The sequence below is a fragment of the Simochromis diagramma genome, unplaced genomic scaffold (genome assembly GCF_900408965.1).
Source record: "Simochromis diagramma unplaced genomic scaffold, fSimDia1.1 OVJJ01000596.1, whole genome shotgun sequence".
Lineage (NCBI taxonomy): Eukaryota > Metazoa > Chordata > Actinopteri > Cichliformes > Cichlidae > Simochromis > Simochromis diagramma.
The window spans coordinates 1,687,501-1,708,123 of NW_024387245.1; the positions used below are offsets into that span (position 1 = coordinate 1,687,501).

Sequence of the window (20,623 nt, forward strand, 5' to 3'; positions counted from 1 at the left end):
CTTGGCCATACGTACCCATATACAGGGCAACCATATACACTGATTTTGAGCGGTGTTTGAAGTGGCAACTGTGAGGTTTCAGTTTGAGCTAGTGACAGTGTAATTTTATGAAATGGTGATTGAGGAGAAGGAAATGGCTCACTGGAATGGCTCAGGAGGAGTCTGAAGTATCCTCTGTTAGATCAGTGTAACTTATGAGAGGAAGCAGATGGAGAAGGACTCAAAGAAATGGAGTGTAGGACATTTTTACCATCAGTGATGTTGTCTTGGTTTGTCCCCACTGCAGACAGCATCCTCACCGCACGTACTCGATCTCAAACCTACCCACCCTGCACGCCTTTTCCCCACAGCCAAAGCTAATTTGCAGAGGCGTGAGTGTGGGTAATGCTACTGCCGTTTCCATGACAAGCTAAAGCCAGCGCTTACACCGCATTATGCCCCTGTGTTACATGTTAGGCGAGTAAGCGGGCGGGTGGGCACACTGCAAGCTGGCACTGTCCCTCCCTCCATTTTATTTTCCTTTTTTTTTTTTTTTTTTTTTCCCAGTGAATGGTTTTATTTCAATTTCAAAGGCTTGTCCTCTCCTGTATGCTTTTTTTTTTTTTTAAAGACAGCTTTGCATGGTTATGCCTGTGGAGCAAAATAGGCCTTGGAAGCGATACGGTCCTGGAAAAGGAAACCGCTTTTCCAGATTTTTTGCATTTTACATCTCTGTAGCCAACTGCCGAAAGGCCCTCTGTCTTGGCCTGCAAGTGATGGAAAGCGTGAATCACCAGCAACCTCCCCCCATCGCCATCATGATGAGTTTATTTACATATTTCTTTACTTGGTGACAGTACACAAAGCCACAGTGCAAAGATTTGTTAAATAGCTATGAAAACTTACTGAAGCAATTTCAGTGTGTCATAGATGGGCTGCCCTTCTGTTTCCACCTGTTCGTAAAATAAAGCCCAACTTAACTAAACAGCGTCTGAGCTCTCGTACTCATACCTCTCTTTGGAAGGAGGCCCCCACCCCAGTCGATTACAAAGGTAATGAGACATACATTTCCTTTGTATGTTAATGTGTATTATTTTTTACGCTACATTCACTCTCCTCTCCTGTTCCACCCTTTTGCCCCCCATCCCCCACAAACCCCTCCTTCTCCCCAATCTCCTTATTGCCCCATCCACTTCACATCTCCATTTACATAATTGAACTTTTGATTGGACTTTGCTCCCTCCCCTCCGCTCTCACGCAGGCAGCGTTTGAAATCCGAAGCATAATTTCATGGGTAAGATGACGCGAGGTGATCGTTCTCTCTCTCTCTCTTTTTTCCGCTCCGTGTTTTTCCTAATGTGAAGACGTTGGACTTGGAAAGCTCAGATTAAACAAATTGCTTGTTTTGATTGAAGGTGCAATTAAATAATTGAGCATGTGGTTATTTGGAGACGAGCCAATCAGATGAGGTTTTTCTGTAGCAGGATGGACAGGCCACTTAAGTGCACCAACCCTATCCTCTTAAATATGAGCAGGTATTAATTTTTCCCCCAAGTATGTGTATCTTGGATAAGAGGAGTGTGTTAGGCTACCATTTCTAAGATGTTGTTATCCATACAGTAAGTGTGTATGTCCCTGCTGTTTGCATGCATGTACAGTATGTGTGTCTTGTGTGTACTTTGCACTGTGTGTATATGTGTGTGCATGGACTTTCCTTTTTTTTCTTTTTTTGCCTTAGGCTCCTTGAGCGGATTACAAGTTTTAAAGAGTATGAGATTCAACACCTCCTCAAATCTGACACTCTGACACTGCTTTGAAGCCTCGAAAGTGAGATTGGAAAGACACGGAAGCTCTTTTCTCTCCACAGAGTCGTGGGTTTATGTCATTGGGTTGAGCCCAGTTAAGTTTCCATTGAAGCGTCATGCCCCAGAGTGAGAGACAAAGCTGCCACTTTAAAATGTTTGACTTGTGTCTTTTTTTTATGACTCAGAAAGGCTAGTTTGGTGGCCTCTGTGTGCTTTAGCCCCCATGTTTAATGCCACGTGACTTTGTTTACATTTGTTGATCTTCGTTTGGGTACAGTTTAGTAGACTTTCTTTCAGATTTTTACCCTTGACTCTGCAATTCTCCACACTGTTAGTGGGGCAAAAGGTATAAGACTTGTCTACAATAAGCAATTAAAAGTTGCTTTATTAACTAAACTAATGACTGGAAGCAAAATCTTACCATCCACCCATCCACCTATGATTATCTGAAGTTTAGTCCCAGTGGCATCAAACTATTTAGGGTGTTCTAGATGTCCTCTCCCGTTTCACCATGACTATCCAGTTGAGACTGGAAGTTACCGTTGACCACTTCACAGGTCGTCTTACAGTCATTAAATAAGCAAGACCCTGAGAAACTTGAATTCCCTCACTTGGGACAGCCACTTTCCCCCAACCAAGAGGAAACAATCCACCTTTTTCTGGCAGAGAACCTCCGCCTTGGAGCTGCTGACTTTTATCCCAATAGTTTCACTACAAACCGCCACAGTGTGTGCTGACGATCACGCTCCAAATGTAACGTATTTCTACAGCTAAAGACTGTTTTTGAGTCTTACAGATGTAAATTGTTGCTGTTCTTTTACAAAACCTCTTTTTTGCATTTCCATTATAAATGGTAGATTTGATCAGTGTGTAAAAACTGAAATATATTTTATTTTCAGACTGTCCATCTGTTTTGTAAATAAGAAATTAATTTCATTAATGTTTTCTGGAAACTTTTTAAGGAGGTAGGGTAAGATGCGTCTTTTCAACTTATGGTTTCAGCTTATCTCGAGTAGCTCAGTTGAACATTTTCTTTACTTTTGAATAAAGTGGAGAATTTGTGTCTTTATTTATTTAATAAAGTGGCTTTACCCGTGCTTCCCACTTGATCGAAAGCATTTGTAATATTGTCTTGCCTATCTACAGTAAATTAAATATTTGCTCATGGTCCACATCTACAGTAAAGACAACAACCTCACTCTAGAATTGTTCTGTAGCTCCACATTATCCTGTGAGAGCTTATTAATTATCTCTGTCATTGTTGAGCAGCATCACCGTTATTTCAGATCTCACATCACCCTCCCAAAATCACATCTGTGAAACCCAAAATCCTCCTCCTGACTCCAGTACCAACAGGAAGCTGGATGCTTCCATTCCCAGGTTTCCTCCTATCTTTCATTCAGGCATTGTAGTGAGCTTAACCCCCCTCCTTTCTCTCTAACATCCTTTTCCCTTCCTCCATTTTTTTTGCTTTCTTTGCCCCGTCAGATGTATGTTGTTGACACTGAGGCATCAGGAAATAATGGAATCTCTTGTCAGTGGCTTGTATTTTCTGCCCAGGCTGTTATGGCTGTGTATAATAGTAGCAGAGGAGGAGGAAGAGGGGAGGTTATGTGCCACTGATAGTAATGAAGGTTGCCTTTTCATTTTTTAATATGGAATGTTTGTGGGCCAAGGCAATGCTCTCCGCTAATCCTACCCTCGAGCCGAGCTAGCTACATGACTGTGTCAGTGTAACACACACACACACACACACACACACACACACACAGTGACATTCACACAGACTGATAAAAGACAAACACACACACATGCACTCGCTCCTTTAGGCAAGACAGCAAACTGTTTGATAAGTCAGGGTGCATTTCTGCTCCTCATGAAAATTGCACTCCTGTGTTTGTGTCTTAAGGAAATGCAGCCAGTCCTGTAACGGACGATATGGTATTTGTTCAATATTTGATGGATATGAAAGCTCGAGTGGCGCGATGCATTTGTAAAACCTTTATCGGAAAAGGTGGTAATGAAACAGTCTGAGGAAAACTACACCCGCTTTAGGTTGTGATGACTGTAGGGTCGCTGCGAGGGGTTTGTCGGAAATGAAGAAAACATTTGGTTAATCTGTGCTTTTAAAATGGCTTGCCAATTTCCAGTAACGCACCTCCAAATACTTTTAATTGAAGTCAGAAGTATGTATAAGTGATTATTTGTGTGTATTTGTGGCAAGGTGAATGAGCCTTAAAGACACTTTCCCTTAAACTTAATATTTATTTCCACTGGCTGTGTTACACAGGTGTGTGTGTGTGTGTGTGTGTGTGTGTATATGTGTACGTTTGTGTGTTTTCTGCCGGCTAGGGTACAGGGTCTGCGGCACTGGAGTGTGCTGTGTGTCTAATTGCTTTAATAGCACCTGGTCTCTAATCCCAGGTAATTAGAGCGCTCAAATTAGACAGCTACTTTCAACCGTCACTTGAAAAAGCAGAAGGGGAAGGCCTGGAGGAAGACCACTCCACACTGAAACTCTAAAAACACACACACACATTGTAATGGCACACACAAATGGCGGCAAAGGAAGAACACGACTGGAGTTTGAGTCTTTGGAATGATCAGTACTCACGGTTAGAAACAAACAAAACAAAATAACCACTATCCACATGCTGTAATTTTAAAAATAAGATTATCCTTATCTTTTTGCCGCATGATTTTATGACTTCTTATCTTGTTTTTTTTGCTTCCTTTTTTTCCCCTTTCCATTTGTTTGAGAAGCACTGAGGTTTTGTCAAGATCTCCTAAAACGTGTCTGACGGAGCTGTGGGTAAAGGTTAAGGCCCTCTTTTTAAAGATGAGCCGGAAATGTCAAGAGCCTGCCCCTCAGGCTCTCGCTACCGTCTCCCTGTACCAAGACTGCCATCGGGCCCTGATTGACTCTCTCTCACTCTCACACACACACACACACACACACACACACACACACACACACACACACACACACACACACACACACACACACACACACACACACACACACACACAGGTACAAAGGTTAGGAGCTGCTATTAGAGATGGCCTCCAGTCTCTTTCATCTGCTTTGGAGCTTGTGGCTTCTTGGTAGACTCCAGGCACATGGTCATAGTTTAAAATGCAACAATGGATGAGTAACAGACTTCCTTGTGCTTATAGGCTAAATGGCTTATTTTTTCACTTTTGACCTTGTAAACTAAATATATTTAATATTAAAACATTTGTGAACAGCTAGGGCAAGGTCTGATGGCATTATCAAGCCTTTTTTTCAGTTTATAATTTAAAAATAACACAAAACCATCTAAAATTGACAAATGTTCTGATGAGGAATTAGTCAGCACGCTGGAAATTCTATCTCCTTAAAATTCAAATCTCCTCAGTCTTGTCTCCCATCCCTCGACTTTATTTCTTCATAATGCAGTAGCCGAAAGCAGCCAAGAGAGGGGGTTGGTTGGCCACCACAAGCCTTGTTAGGGGAGTGAGGTTCACACAGTGAGAACTGTCTTGAGCTGCAGCTCTCAACTGTGGGTCTTAAAACTGGGTTAACTAGTTACTGAGGATACATCACCTCATGTGCAACTAACTTCTTTCCTTCACTGGCCTCTGCCGAGGCTTGAGTAAAGGTGAAGTTTAAATATCACCTGGTAATGTTTGGATGTCACAGCTCTCATTTAAGTGAGTAATGTTAAAAAAATGTGTGCAGATAAAACAAACTATGAAATATTATATGTTGTAAACTTTCTCAAACATATTGCATAATATAATTCATGATGTCTGTGTTATTTGTCGTATGTTAACTGTAATTTATTTTATTTTTTTTTTTACACAAAAGACTGATATACGCTTGCATTTGGAACACATTTCATTCTTTTTGATCATTGGCCTCTAATGTATTTAATCAAATCTCTATGACATTTTTGCCGTTCCTCTCCAAAATGATCTGAGAGAATTATCCCTTATCAGTCCCTCCATAACCAGATTAGTGAACAGCCAGCTGAATAATCAGAATAGCACGGGCGTCAGGCAAAGACCACTGTCTCCACACCACTGAGGATTTGTGGGATTTGGAGTCTAGGACAGGAAAGGCTCCTAATGGTGAGAGCTTTTTCAACCCAGATAAGACTTCAAAGGCGGAGCTAATTAATAAGATGTTTACATTATTCACGGTCATACACTGCATTCTGAATGACCCTTCATTACGGCACGAGTCTGTGTGTGTGCACGTTCATTCGTGTGCAAGCTCTGTCATTCTGTCCCGGTGTCGTGCTAATTGGATGGGTAGTGGTTTTTAAGTGAAACATTTTTATTCAGTAATAAATAAGGAAAAGGGGGTTGTTTTGGAGTGAAGGGAAGGAGAGCTGCATAAATATATACTCTGGAAATTAATTGACAAAGTACAAGGGTAAAGTATTAATGTGTGGTGTCATTTGTGCTTTAAATATAGTGATCCCAAATGACAGCTGTAATTAAATCATGTATATCTGAATGTTGCACCAATCCCCTCATGTTTTTTTTTTTTTTATTTATTTTAAAAACATGACATTTAAGGAGTCTCCCTCTTTCTTCTTTCTCCCCCATCATTACCCCTTTAACCCTGCCACCGCCTCCTGCCTGCAGCCCAGCCCAGTCCCAAGCCCCATTCTGGGAGGAAAACCCAATGCCAGCCAGTCCCTGCTGGCCTGGTGCCGCGAGGTCACGAAGAACTACCGTGGGGTGAAGATCACCAACTTCACCACGTCCTGGAGAAACGGGCTGGCCTTCTGCGCTCTGCTGCACCATTTCAGACCCGATTTGATGTATGAACCACAAACGCACAGATCACATTAAATTCACACTCATTCTGAACTTAATAACTAACTCAAGTTAGGTCATATATTCTAGTTATACCTAATGTTATACCTAATCTTTTTTCATAACTTGTAGGGGTGCAACGATACTCCCAGACTACTTTTTCCCCCTTTTGGGGAAAAAAAAAAAATCCCAATGTAGAAAAGACGACATTAAAGCCCATTTGTCTTATGTATTTTCAGTTAAAAATTGACTTCTGCATAGACATAGGTTTCCCACTGAGGTCTAAATCATCAGTCAAGCATCAGACCTATAAGATAGAAATATATAATTTCTTTTAGCTCGTATCCTCCTTTAGCATCTACTTTTTATCTATGTGTGGTTTCTAATGAAAACTGGAACCAGACAGATGCAATGAGGAACGATAAAGTAAATGTTGCAGACTGTATAACAAAGAAAATTGTTGAAAGAAACTGAGCAGAAAATAGGGAAAGTTGAGTAAGTTGCCGAAACTGACATTAACTCTATCCAAATCAAGCTGCTTCAAAGACTCCACCGTTAGCTGGTGGTGGGTTTGTATCATGATTTCGGTCTCGGTTTCAGAATTCTTACACCCCTAATCCCTCGCTATTATATTTGCACAGTTAACCTGTAGTGTGCCCGTGTTTGATTACCGGTAATGTGATTCATTCATACAAACACTCAATCTGTCATTTCCACAGTCAAAAACTGTTGTATGTTTGCTTCCGACACTAATCGTGTTGTTCTTGTGTGTGCGATTATAATTCTTTGAAGTATTTTGTGTGTGTGTGTGTGTGTGTCTGTGTGTGTGTGACACTCAAAAGAACATTATATGGAAAACCTGCAGTCCCATCAAGGAGGCACACATGAAGATAATTTTGTGTACACGTGTGTGTGTTTGTGCTTGTGTGCCTTTCCTCTCCGGTGTGTTATTTTTACATATTTTCCACTCTATTAGTTCTGTTGATTGCACTGCTATGAAATTGCATGTTACAGTTCTAATACCATTACATGTGACGCATATTTAAACACACCTTTTTCTCCGCTATGTCTCTCTGTCTACCATTTTTTTTTCTCTCTCTTTCTCTGCTCACCTCCTCTCCAACCCTCCCCACTGTTCTTTCAGAGACTACAAGTCGCTCAATCCTCAGGATATTAAAGAAAACAACAAAAAGGTAAGAGGCAGCCACCGCTGGGCCCTTCACACCACTTAGCTCCCTCCCATCCACATCTCCATTTGGCCTTATTTAGAGATCTGCCATTAATCCATGGATATTGTGTTTATGTGGTTTGAACGGGATTGGTAGACACACATAGGAAGACAGTCAAATGCATGTACACACACAAATGACAGTTTTCACAAGATGTTCCCCCCCCCGCTGTGATGTGTGTGTGACTTAGTCACCTGGCAGAGATGAGAAAGTGTGTTCAGCTCAGCAGCATGCTGGGAGCTTACTAAACTACTTTAGCAACTTGTGTGTTTTTAATAAGAGAACATTTGTCTTGTGTTGCTTAGAGCAGTGGCTTTAAATGGTATAAACAGGGATTTGGTGTCAGCCATACATTTTTGTTTTCAGTGGTTCAAAATTAATGGGACAAACTAACAATTACACGTAAAGACTTTTTTTAAATACTTGGATGAAAAAAACAAAACAATGTCTGCCTGAAATGTAAAACCGGGGTGTAGCACTATGGACATCAGCGAATGTTGTGTTTACTCCCTCGAGTTGCTCCCCCAGATCTTTACTGCAGCTGCCTGTAGGTACGTGTTTGTGGGTATTTCTGCATTCGGGTTTTTACTTAATAATCGAAAAGCAATCGAAAAGCATGCTCTCTTGGGTTTTAAATCAGATGACTGAGTCAGTTATTGAAGACTATCCCATTTCTATCCCATTGCTTTTGCAGTATGCTTTGAGTTATTATCCATTTGCGTGGTGAAGCGCTACCTGGTCAGTTTTGCAGCATTTGGCTGAATCTGAGCAGTGAGCATAGCTCTGTACACTTCACTGTTAGTTTTTCTTTAGTTTAGTCTGCTGTGGTCTTTCAGGCCTTTTGTTGATGCTGAGCTGGTCGGTGCATTCAATCTTTTTAATAATGCAAAGCGATTTTTGATTTGTCCACTTGTAAAGTTTTTGCTGTCTGTCTGAGGGTTATTTGGGTTTTACAGGCTAATGGTTGCTCACTTACAATAATATATCTTAGGATCTCATATTGACAATTAAATAAAAATTACAGTGAAAACCTTCACAATTCAAATTCAGCACTTTGAATCAACAGCCTGCTTCATTTGTCTTCAAATAACAAGTGAGCAGGTCTCACCTGGCCATGAAATTGTCATCGTCAATGTCAATTATCCCATTAATTTTGAACCTCTGAATATGGGGGATTGGGCATAAATATGGTTGTCACTCTTAAACAGTTGTAAATTTATGTATATTATAAAACTCCCTGAATTAAAGCTCAAAGTTGCACTTTAATCCCATCTTGATTTTCTGATTTCCATCCCATGTTATGTTGTACAGAAGCAAAACTGCAAAATGTATGTGTGAAAAGAAGAGTTTCATTCCTCTCCTCTTCTAACAAATTTTGACCCACACATAAAGCAGATGTACACACCTATTTTTCATTGTTGCCCTATGTCTTCATGTCTGCACATTGACTGTTAAAGGTTTCCTTCCACACAGATCTACATTTTTTTTTGCCCGCTGGCTCTTCGCCTCCACATTTACTTCTTCGCACACTGCTGTATTTTTCCCGCACTTACTACACACACGCTGCACGCACCTGTATTCACACGGCACACCAGCGGTCCCCTTTTCGCCCCCGAGGGCTACACAGAACGATATGCGTCGGGTTCCTGCAGCTTGATTTCCTCTTCTCATACACTCTCTGGCTGAGCGATAACCTCTGGTGGCCCTGTTAGGCATGAATGCTAGCCTGTTGACAATAACCACAGTGGAGGGAGAGGTAGAGACCCAATCCCATATCTGCTAACTGCCCCTCACCCCCCTCCAGGTGCTCAAGTAGCCCTGAAGAAATTGGCTAGATATAAGTAATATAGGAATATGCCGTAGAAGGTGATAGCTGGTGAATAGCTGCAGCACTGTAGCCGGCGTACTCTGACCAGCTTCTCTGTGGAGATCTACACCTGGTGTTCATGTATATTTGGCAAAAATGGAGATACAGGTAGATATTACCTACCACTTCCTGTTAGTTCTCATGTAGTTCTCAAAAACCTGGGTCTATAATGTATGTATTTTTAGCTGTCATTGTTTCACACAATGCTGAGAGTGTTATAAGAGGTTAGACTCACGATATTAGCTAAACTAATAGAATGGATGATATCATTTCTGAATGGCCATTTAATATAATGTCTAACACCTTGCTGAATTTATGCTATGAAGAATTAAATCTTTATCCCTTGAAAGCTTACTAGGAGTAAACCTTGAAGCTCTTTTTTGAACTGAACCGTTTTTGTCATGACTGTTTGCATCAGAAATTAAGTGAGGGTAGTCTTTGCCTGTGGAGCAACCTTTGGAAAATCCCAGAAACTCTTCCAATGGTCGTCAAAACACCTTTTCTTGGAGATATACTGAGGTGTCAAAACTCATCATTAGACCACGGGGCGGTCGTCAAAAGCGTTGAGGCAGTCCAAACTAGTAACGAGCACCAGTGAACATTTCATCAAGAGATTTGACCCCATCGCTCCTAAATGTCATGCATAGCTTAAAGGGCGGTGATCATATTTACATATTTTGTTTCTTGTCTTTTAGCCTAACATTTCAACAAAATGTGCACTGTTCCTTTCATTTTCACTTACCTTTAGCTCCATTTACAGAGAAAATATCACAAGACTCTGATCAGAAAGATCTTCTGTTAGCTTCATCATTTGTAGAAGTACTCTGGTTGAGGTGCTGCCTGGAATGGAGGAAGACAGGAAGGAGGACATGGGGTGACCGGCTGCTAGCTGCGAATTCACCTGACCTACTTTACTGTGTCATCAGCACAGTGTATTCATACAGATGTTGTTCAGACTTTGTGGTGGGAATCTGGCAGTTTAATGTCTGATCCAAGTGAGCTGAACATTTGTGTTTTCACATGCACAGAGAAAGGTTCAGGGCTTCATGTTCATGGAAGGAAACTGCTTCAGACAGCAGATTCACATTTCAGAACAATGAGAGCAAGGCCCTCAGAAAAACAAAGCACTAAAATATCAAAGATGGCAGCCAGTGAAGTTGGTGGAGTTTTTTTAAATTTAATTTTTCAGTCAATGAAAATACTCCGGTAAGTTTGCTTCCTCCTGGATTGTGCTGAGTCAAATATTGGCATTGCATGCTGCTTTATTTTGGTTGCTAGATTAATTTAGCTTCAAAATCCTATCATGAAGAGATGCTATGAGATGCAGTATCTGGAAGGTGTTGTATCACATCTCCAGCGTTGCTGCACAACTGTAAATGCAAGTGACTGATTGGATGTGGAAGCCAGTTGGTTCAGGAGAGCAGAAAGATTAGTACTGCACTGGGTGGTGTCATATAGCACCCTGAGGGTGTTTGAATAGAGAAAGTTGACCATCATAAAAAGAAAATGCTGACATGACATGAGATACAGTGGAAGAGAGCATAGTGTGGCAGATTAAGGACCCCAAAGCAGGAAAAACAACAACAAAAAAAAGACAATGGGTGTTTAGAAAGGAGACTTTTTAAGAGGAAATCATAAATGTTTGCAGATCTGAGTGAAGGAGACTGATGAAAAGAGAAGAACCTGTTCAGTGCTGATTCCTGATGAGTTATTGGAAAGTATAGAATTTATTGAATGGAGAGCGGGAATGGAAATGTAGAGAAACGACGACTATCTCTGCTTTTCATGGGCAGTTGATAGACATGGCCCCCTCCTCTCACCGTCTATCTGTGAAAAGTGATTGCAATGAGCTCAGACTGTGCTGAATTATGACAGATAAGGGCAATCAATATTGGGGGTTGGTAGAAAAAAAAGGGGGAGAAAGTGAATAATTCAGAACATCCACAGCCTTTGAAATGATCTGTTATCAAACGGTATGTGTTTGCATGTTAATTTGTAGAGGATTTGTATGTTTTATGACTTTGGAGCATCGATATGTTTGGACCTTTTGCTTCTGTCTTGTCCTGTGTGTGTGTGTGTGTGTGTGTGTGTGTGTGTGTGTGTGTGTGTGTGTGTGTGTGTGTGTGTGTGTGTGTGTGTGTGTGTAATGAGGCCAAGGAGAAGTAATTTGTCATGCCATCTGATAGTGTAGCACCAAGCACCAGGCTAAATCGCCCTGAGCGCAACCATGAGGGGTTGGGCTGAAGGAAGGAGGTGCTGATGATTGACAGCGATAGATAGCTGTCAGTCAATGAGAGGGAGTGGAGGGGGAGCAGGGAGCAGCGGCCTGGGGCAGGCGGTGGTGACATTTAGTCCAGACCCAGAGCTTTGTCGGGAGGTTGATGGAAAGTGAGAAAACTAGATATTCTCCAAATAAAGGAAAAGATTTTTGGTCCTAGATGCTTTCTGTAGTAGTTTAGCTGGTGTACTGTTGGTCAGTTGTACTCGGGGTTTGGCTGTATCTAGTTAAACCTTGTGGAGAGCAAAAGAGGGATTGCATTTTTTTTAAATAAGCTCGCCATTGTCAGTCAACGATGCATATCAAACAACATAATTTAAATGCCATTTAAAAAAAATGAATGAGAGAGATTATTTTAACCTTTCTACACTTGAAGTTGATTTCACAAACTTGATGAAAGACCACCATGAAGATGGAGCTTGATTCAACACCACCTTCTACTCCATTGCTATGCTACTCTGCTGCATGTAGTACACACAATAGTGAGTGTTATAAACAAAGGGTTGGAGCAACTGTACTGGCTAAACTATATGGGGGAACGTATATCAGCAGGTCTTAGTGGTGGGAATCACCAGGCGTTCTATGATATGTTATCACAGGACACAATACAGTATTATTGTGATTTCTTTATTATTTTTTATTTTAGAATATCAGAGTGATTTTAATCAGTCCAAGTCAGACTGTGAGTGTTTCCAGAAAGGTTACCTCCTGTCAGGTGGCCTGTGTGATCAAAAGTGGTCATGAGTGTGCAACACCCTCAAACTCTGGGAAACCATTTAGTTAGCAGAAGTTGCAGTCAGTTACAGAATGAGGAAAAATTCAATACAATCAGGCAACTACCATGTTTTTTGTACATACATGGAGGTTGATGTCCTGTATTTACTCATGTGACTGAGCTTGTTCTGAATGAGGAGTTAGCTTTGCCAAGCTAAGTGTATCCAGAGTTGGATGTTTTTTGGGGGGGTGGCCTGATTTAACATAAGTTTGCTCAACTAATATTATTAGGGTTGCAGTACTAGTATGCATTCACATGTATTTGTGGCAGGGCCTAGGAACTTCTCATACATACTTGTTGAATCATATAAAGTGTTTTATTGCATTTTGTTTATATTTATATAGCAGAATCTTAACTGTAATAAGCATAGTGTATTTATGTAAATGCAGTCATCACACATACAGTGATTATTAACATCTATATATTTTTATATATTTTTATAATAACTATATAATATATTCAATTCATTATCCCTCTGCAAATGTGATGTTACGTTCTTTGTTTCCATTTTTTCATGTTTCACTTGTGATGTACATCACCTGTATGTAATTTAACAGCCACAAAATTTGTATCCAGTAGATTTTGTTCGGCTCAGTACAAAACACAGAATGGAGAATTTTAAAAAGTGCCAAAGGCCCATAGGAGGGGATTTCGCTCATTAGTAAAAAATAATAATAATAAAGATAATGATATAGTTATAATAAGACTCATTAAAGCTTGATAGTAGATTATTTTATTAAATTTCCTAGGCCAGCCGTATCTCCTCAGCTCTTTTTAAGACCTGTGGTTCTTCCTAAATATAGCCACACTGTTGCGCTTGATATTTGCTTTACCTTACAATATAAAGTGCCTTAAGGCAACTATTCTTGTGATGTAGCACTATTTATTTGTGCAACTGGATAGTGTAGTGGTAAAAATACACACCTCTGGAGTGGGGGTCGCAAGTTCAATCCCCCCCATGCTAAAAACCAGCCCTGGAGTGGCGCAGCTACGTTTGCAGCCTGTCTGGGTGACATAAAAGTGGCTCAAGCCATCTTTTTTACTCCCTATAACTGTTTCAGCCCACTATGAGTATGCACGATTATGGTTATATTTACTGTTTTTAAAATTTAAAAGCTAAACATGCGTTTTAAAAGTTATTTTAAAAAGTTATTTTCAGCAAGAAATAAGTGAGAGAGAGGTACATTGTTATTTCTGGCATCTCTGTTTTGGTAGTTTTGTTGTATTGCCACTTTAATTTTTTACTTTACTGGAGATGCTGTACTGTGTCACAGACTGCAGGCTACCACCTTTGAACACCATCCTCTTAAAAACAACAGGGCTTTGCTGAGTAGTCATCATTGTCGCAGTACGATACGACCAATACTTTTCAAACTGTAAGAGAAGATATAAGAAGAATAAAGCATGACACTAAGGTCGAAAAGACTGTAGCGCATGTCAAGACTAACATCGACCCTGAAACAAAACCCAGTTCGAGAGCCTCCCCCCGACCTCCTCCTCATGCAGCTCTCACTTTCTCCCACTCTCACGCTTTCCTTTCTCTCATTCTTTCATTCTGTACCTATTGAGCAGCAAAGTTGTCGCTCTCTTTCACAGCCTACCCTGGGCAAGAGGGGAACAATGCAAGCACACTTTGCTCCCCTGAATACGTGTTAGAAACCCAATCAGGCCCTCTTATTCGTCATATTCTTTTCTCTTTTTTCTTTCACAGTCCTGTCAGGGAAAAGGGATGGATGGGGGGGCTCGCAGCAAAAGCAAACCCCTCTCTGTTCTCCCTTTTCTTTTTTCCCGCCATCTCTTCTTTTTTTCCTGCTTTGTTTTTGTGTACATGCACTCACATGCACCTCATTTTCCTGTGTGAGTATAGTTATTCTACCCATGGTTAGTTTTTTAGATCAGTAGAAATAAAACAAACAGGTAAGAGTGGAAAAACAGTCCTTCTACCAATTGACTGTAAATTGAGAAATGCCTCAGGTATATGAACTCTACAAAAACATGCATACATGCCATAGTTACATCGTAAACCATGTACTTTTAACATCTCTTAAAGGAAAACCGGCTGTACAGGAGCATCAAGGAAGTAGCCACTGTGATGTCAATGAGTGATTTGTGATTGCCTCAAGTTAATCCCTTTGTTTTTATTTTTTTGTGTTTTTGACAACCAGAAGTGACCTTTTTTAGACGAACTTGTCTGTAGAAGACACCAAAGACACTGTGAGGTCCACCTGTGTCACCATACCTGTCTGTGAAATTGGTCTTGCCCCTGATAATTCAGACTTTTGGTCTTAATGCAACTGGAACACGCAAGTTATAAAATAAAACAAACAAACAAAAAACCCTCATCTGCAGTTTTTGTAAAGTGGGAAATTTGCTATAGAAAGACTGCATTGTACCAGGCTGTAAACATGCTTAGGTGTAAAGAGTTAACCAACAGCTCAGTAGTAGAAAGGCCCCATGTGAGAGTAGTGCAGGTGCACATTTTTATCCAGGGAAGAACCCACTGGATTTTTTTCCACACTAGTGAGAGTGGGTATGAAGCAGACTATCTCCTGCTGTGTGCTACATGTGAGAAAAGCCAACTTTGGACCGTATCCCGACCTGCTTCTTACGATATTGTCCAGAATAAAAGTGAAAAAATGTCTCTAGAGGCTAGTTTCACAAGAAATTAGAGACTGAAGAAGCAGGAAAGAACTCAAAATTGTAAATAGTTAAGCAGGCTCTTCAACCATCAAGGAGGGTTTGGTGGAAATCGGGGGGGTTGATAGACTGAGCAGATCAACAGAGGCAGTGAAACAAACGGGTGCAGCAACAGGTTGGAATTAGATTAACACTATCAAGCAGGCCAGATACAAGCTGCGATACCTGAGAGAGATGGATGACGAGGTTGTGTGTGCGCAGGAATGGAGGCTGTGTGTTTGTGTGCTGTTAATCTATTTATTTACCTGTCATTGGCTGCGATAATGGTTTTCATCCCTTCTCTCTGTGTCTCTCTGTCTCAGTCTATCTTGTGATGGGGGATTGGTTTTTCGTGTGTCGCTTGATAATCACACCTGTATTTTCTCATCAGACTCTAATCAGACCAATTACACGCGTGACGGAGAGCGTGGGCATGTTGATGCAGGGGAGCGATAAAGACACACATACACACTCACAGACACTTCGGGATTAAGCTCTCTGTCTTGGGGTATCTACGTCCCTTATCGGGGACAACCATCCCTGACGTGGCCTGTCAGCAGGCATGCCAAAAGTGTCGCTCACGCACAAACACATGCGAACACACTTAGGTCATGTATGCAATGCACCAAATATAATCTATGTCTAAAAAAGAAAGCATGCCTCTCCTGTCTTGCTATTTACCCTTTGATCCCTCTCTGCCCTCGTTGTGATGAAGAATACTCTGAAAGTCTGTCTATTCTCGTACTTGTTTCGATAGGCATATGACGGCTTCGCCAGCCTCGGCATCTCTCGTCTCCTGGAGCCATCCGATATGGTGCTGCTGGCCATTCCTGACAAACTAACAGTAATGACCTACCTGTATCAGATCCGGGCCCATTTCTCTGGCGAGGAGCTCAATGTGGTGCAGATAGAGGCCAACAGCAACCGCAGCACCTACAAAGTGGGTGACTTTGAGACTGATACAAATGCATCAATAGACCAGGACAAGTTCTACGCTGAACTGAACGATGTGCAGCCCCGCAAGGCTGACTCTCAGGCTGCTGTTTCTGCCAGCGGTGCCACCACTGAATCTAACAGAGCTGAAGCTACTGAGGGAGAGGTGAAGGAGCAAGGTTTGAAGGCCGAGGTAGGAGCAGTTCCGGCCGGCTTGTCGACTCCAGCGCTGTCACAGTCCTCGCCTCCTGTTCCATCACCGCGCACAGTATTAGTTTCCACAGCAACAAACTCAACCTATGTGATGGCGTCAGGCTCTGAGGACAGGGGAAATCTACAGAAAGCAAACACTTTAGACCTTAGTGAGTTACCACAGCGAGTGGAGAGGGAGATGCAGAAGGAAAGACAAAACAAGGATGAACCAGGAGAGCAGAGAGGAGAGGGAGCTCCCGAACCAGCGTCCCCTACCAGGAGAGGAGCTACTTTGTCCCACTCGCCACCCCATCCGAAACTGGGCTTCTCCTACAACAGGGATGCAGACCTCATCAAGAAAAAGAGGGCAAGCCTGCGTCACTCAGAGTCTGAGCCTGCATCAGATACCAGCTCTTCTCCAGGGAATCATACAGATGCCCCAGTCAAACAGGTAAATACACATGAAGCCTAACATTTCATACTTTATACTTTATTAACACACTGTAGTGTTTCCTGAACATTGTAAATATATGACGTTGGAAAGTAATCAACTAAATTACACACATCTAATCTTGAGTCCAGTGCCTTAAAACACCTCTGGGTCAGTCTGTATGATCTGGACTAATTCTAACTGCTTAATGCAGGTATTAAGATTCTGACAGCGTTTGCGTGCAGATTCCTGCTTTTCCCCCTAAATGAATTGTTCTCATTTTTATCCTTGCACCCTGAATTTGATTGAAACTTTCACAGCTACATCAGTCAAAGACAGAGGATACGGTGAACATTCATTCCCTTCTGACGCTCGCTAAGCTTCAAATCCCGACCTCGTTGATGCAGTTGCAGAGATGACCGTACTGAAACTCTCCCGTTCTGCATTAGATGTTGTCGTCACCTGTCTTGTAGCCGAGAACCAGACGCGTCTGGGCCGAGCCTTTAACACGTGGCGACTATGAAAGGCACTGGGAGAACCCCCTGCTTTGACATTTCATTATATTTTTCATTATATTTCTCATCCCTGCAGTTGATGGCAGTCGCACCGTGACTGCTCAGGCGTGGCGATGCTTTGCACCGAGCACACATCATCTCGTCTCTCACACACACCCTGTGACACACACCTGTATGTGCGTGTGTGTGCACAATCACACTGAATGCACTGCTGTCTGCGTTGGTTAACCCCAGATTACTGCTTGTTGTTTACAAGTCGAAAGGTCACAGGGCAAGCGGGGGGCTATGACAGTCATGACATCCCATTTTGATCTGCTTTTATCTAGTTAGCAGGATGTATCCAGGCCAGATTTGGGGTAATATTGCTAAATGTAAAAGCTCTGCTTACAATACACCCAGAATTACCTTGCAGATAAAATTCTGACTTCAGTGTGTGGTTTGCTTATTTGCCAAAGCCGTCATGCTCTCCACACAAATGGACCCAGACAGGGCTATGAGCCCAGGTTCCCCTCAGAGGGTGCATATCATAGGGAACATACCTGCTCCTGGATTAGAAAAGCATAGGGCTGAATTAATCCCCCACTTGCTGCATGTCCAGTAAAGAAATGTGAAAGCCGCTTGTGTGATAGTTTGCTGCTGAAGATAAACACATCACTCACCATTCTAAACAACATTATTGGTTTCATTCTTCTGGGGAAATACTTTGAAAATTAGGAGTGCCTCTTTGACCACTGCAGTCATGATTTATTTTCTTTTTAGGAGCCACGACCTGCCCCTGTGTCGAGCCCCCCAGCTGAGAAGGTGAGTATGGTTTAAAAGAAATGAATTGTTTTAGTACTTCAGACCTTGATTAGCAAGTGGTAAATTATAAGGAGAAGCTACCTTACATAGGAAGTGGCCGCAGTCTTGAGCAATAGGGCAAAAACACGGACAGTTGGAGATCCAAAGGCTGAGTAGTCATTCCTGTTATACTTCTTTAAAGTCCGCTTAAAGTCAACCGCCTGGGTCCATGCATAGGTGGTGTATTTTGATATAAATTCTCAGTGAACAAGTCCAGGCAGTCACAAAAACTAAGCAGGCCGGTTGGCATCAGCATGGACCTTTGCGCTTCCCAGGTAGACCCTAGCGGACTCGTGGATGCGAAAAGTATACAACCTCCTTTTATCTTCTGTGACTTATTACCCAGGTGATATACTAGGTATGGATACCAAAGATGATTTCATTTTTATATCATTAAGAAGTTAGATTTAAAAAAGCTATATATTATTATACAACATTCCAGGATTTTTTCCTCTATCTGGCATGCATGCTTATGCCGCATTGGCAACCACCAATTGCTAGAGAAAAATGGTTACTGCACATTTGGTTGGCGAGTGATTGCTGGAGGCTGTCGCACTTCAAACCTCCTTGCAGTTTGTTTGGTCACTAGCGGTTTATGACAGTTGTCACTGGTTTGCCTGGAAGACACTGACTTTTAAAACGTAAAAAGCTGAAGTTGACCCATTTGAAACCTGTTATTTTAGTGGTAATGCACAACAAAGTTTCACTACCGCTCTGTGGTAGAGACAAGTTTGCAGACAAGTCAACATCCTCCATGAAAATCAAAGTTGACCACGTCAATCTGCTAGCATCCAAAGAAATCACAAGGTTTTTAGTGCAACACCCTCTTTGCAACCAGTTTCAACTATGGGGAACCTGCAACCTCCAGCAATCACTCACCAATCAACCCTGGAGGTTGCCAGGGGGTCACCGGTCTGTAGGTCTGTGTGATTGAGGCCTGGCTGAAGAAAGCTTACCTTATTTATGGCACAATGTGATTACAATGAACCCTTCCCAGTCTCGGTTACAATAGCTTTAGTTTTCTGAGTGTATCCTCTCTCTTTTCACATGTGTAGAAGGTCCTCTCTCGTCAGGAGGAGTTGAAGGAGAGAGCCAGACTCCTCTTGGAGCAGGCCCGCAGAGATGCTGCGATGAAAGCCGGCAGCAAATACATCTCCAACTCAGCTGCAGCTGCACCAAACAGAGCTGCAGGTGTCTGTGATGTAAGTCCAAGCCTTCCTTTTTGTCTGTGTGGGATTGGAGGTGTTGGTATTGTCCACTTAAAAGAATGAAATTGTCTCTGTTCTACCATCATTCTGGTAGAGTTTGATCTTCGTTTCATCTGCCCAAAGAATGTTTTTCCAGAACTGTGCTGGGTTTTTTTTAATGTTTCTTTTTTACTGTAGTCCAATCTGGACTGTCTGGTCTTGAGGCGTATGACTGGCTTGCACCTTGCAGTGAACCCTCTGTATTTACTTTCATGCAGTCTTCTTTTTATGGTAGACTTGGATATCGATAAATCTTCTTCCTGGAGAGTGTTGTTCACTTGGTTGGCTGTTGTGAAGGGTTTCCCTTCACCATGGAAATGATTCTGTGATCATCCACCACTGTTGTTTTCCATGGACGTCCAGATCTTTTTGCGTTGCTGAGTTCACCAGTGCTTTATTTCTTTCTCAGGACATACCAAACTGTCACTCCTAATATTTTAGCAGTTTCTCAGATGGTTTTTTTTTCTGTTTTCGCAGCTGAAGAATAGCCTGTTTCTCCTGCATGGAGAGCAAAATCTTCCAAATGCAAGCACCTCACGCAAAATCAACTCCAGACTTTTTTTCTGCTTAACTGATAATGACATAACGAAGGAGTTTCGTCACTTGCACATGAAATAACCCTTGAGTCAAAGTACTCCAATTAAAAACTGAGCGGCACAACTCCTAAGAAAGCTGCCTATCTACACATTAGGCCATGACCATTATGTAACCATTACTGGAATATGTTTAAGTGAACAGGTAAAAAAAAAAAAAACTTGTGTCAGTGTCCAAATATATATGGACATAACTGTAGATGTGGACATTGTATCTAAGAAAGGCCCTGAGTGTCAGGATGAGGTCTGTGTAGTGAGTAAAAGCTTGCTTGAATATGAGTTTTGTTGTATGGCATCACGTCAGTGTGCAGGGAAAGCTAATAGGGTGACCCCACACCTCCTCAACTTATTCAGCGCCCTCATGTCACTTCCACAGTCTCTCTATTTGCTGCTCACTGCGCTTCCAACATGCTGGAAAAGCTTGTCCAAACTGTCTCATCCTGTGGCAGCCCACT

General features: G+C 41.9%; 1 protein-coding gene across 5 annotated transcripts in view; it reads left to right on the plus strand.

Annotated features, from left to right (window-relative positions):
* Positions 1-20,623, plus strand: part of ehbp1 (EH domain binding protein 1) — a 156,444-nt gene that overhangs the window by 74,228 nt on the left and 61,593 nt on the right. For all 5 annotated transcript variants that reach the window (XM_040000048.1, XM_040000050.1, XM_040000051.1 and 2 more), the window contains 5 exons: positions 6,420-6,598; positions 7,738-7,786; positions 16,176-16,994; positions 18,248-18,289; positions 19,384-19,530. In XM_040000048.1, coding sequence (XP_039855982.1) covers positions 6,420-6,598; positions 7,738-7,786; positions 16,176-16,994; positions 18,248-18,289; positions 19,384-19,530 — 1,236 coding nt within the window. The remainder of the gene's footprint in view (positions 1-6,419; positions 6,599-7,737; positions 7,787-16,175; positions 16,995-18,247; positions 18,290-19,383; positions 19,531-20,623) is intronic.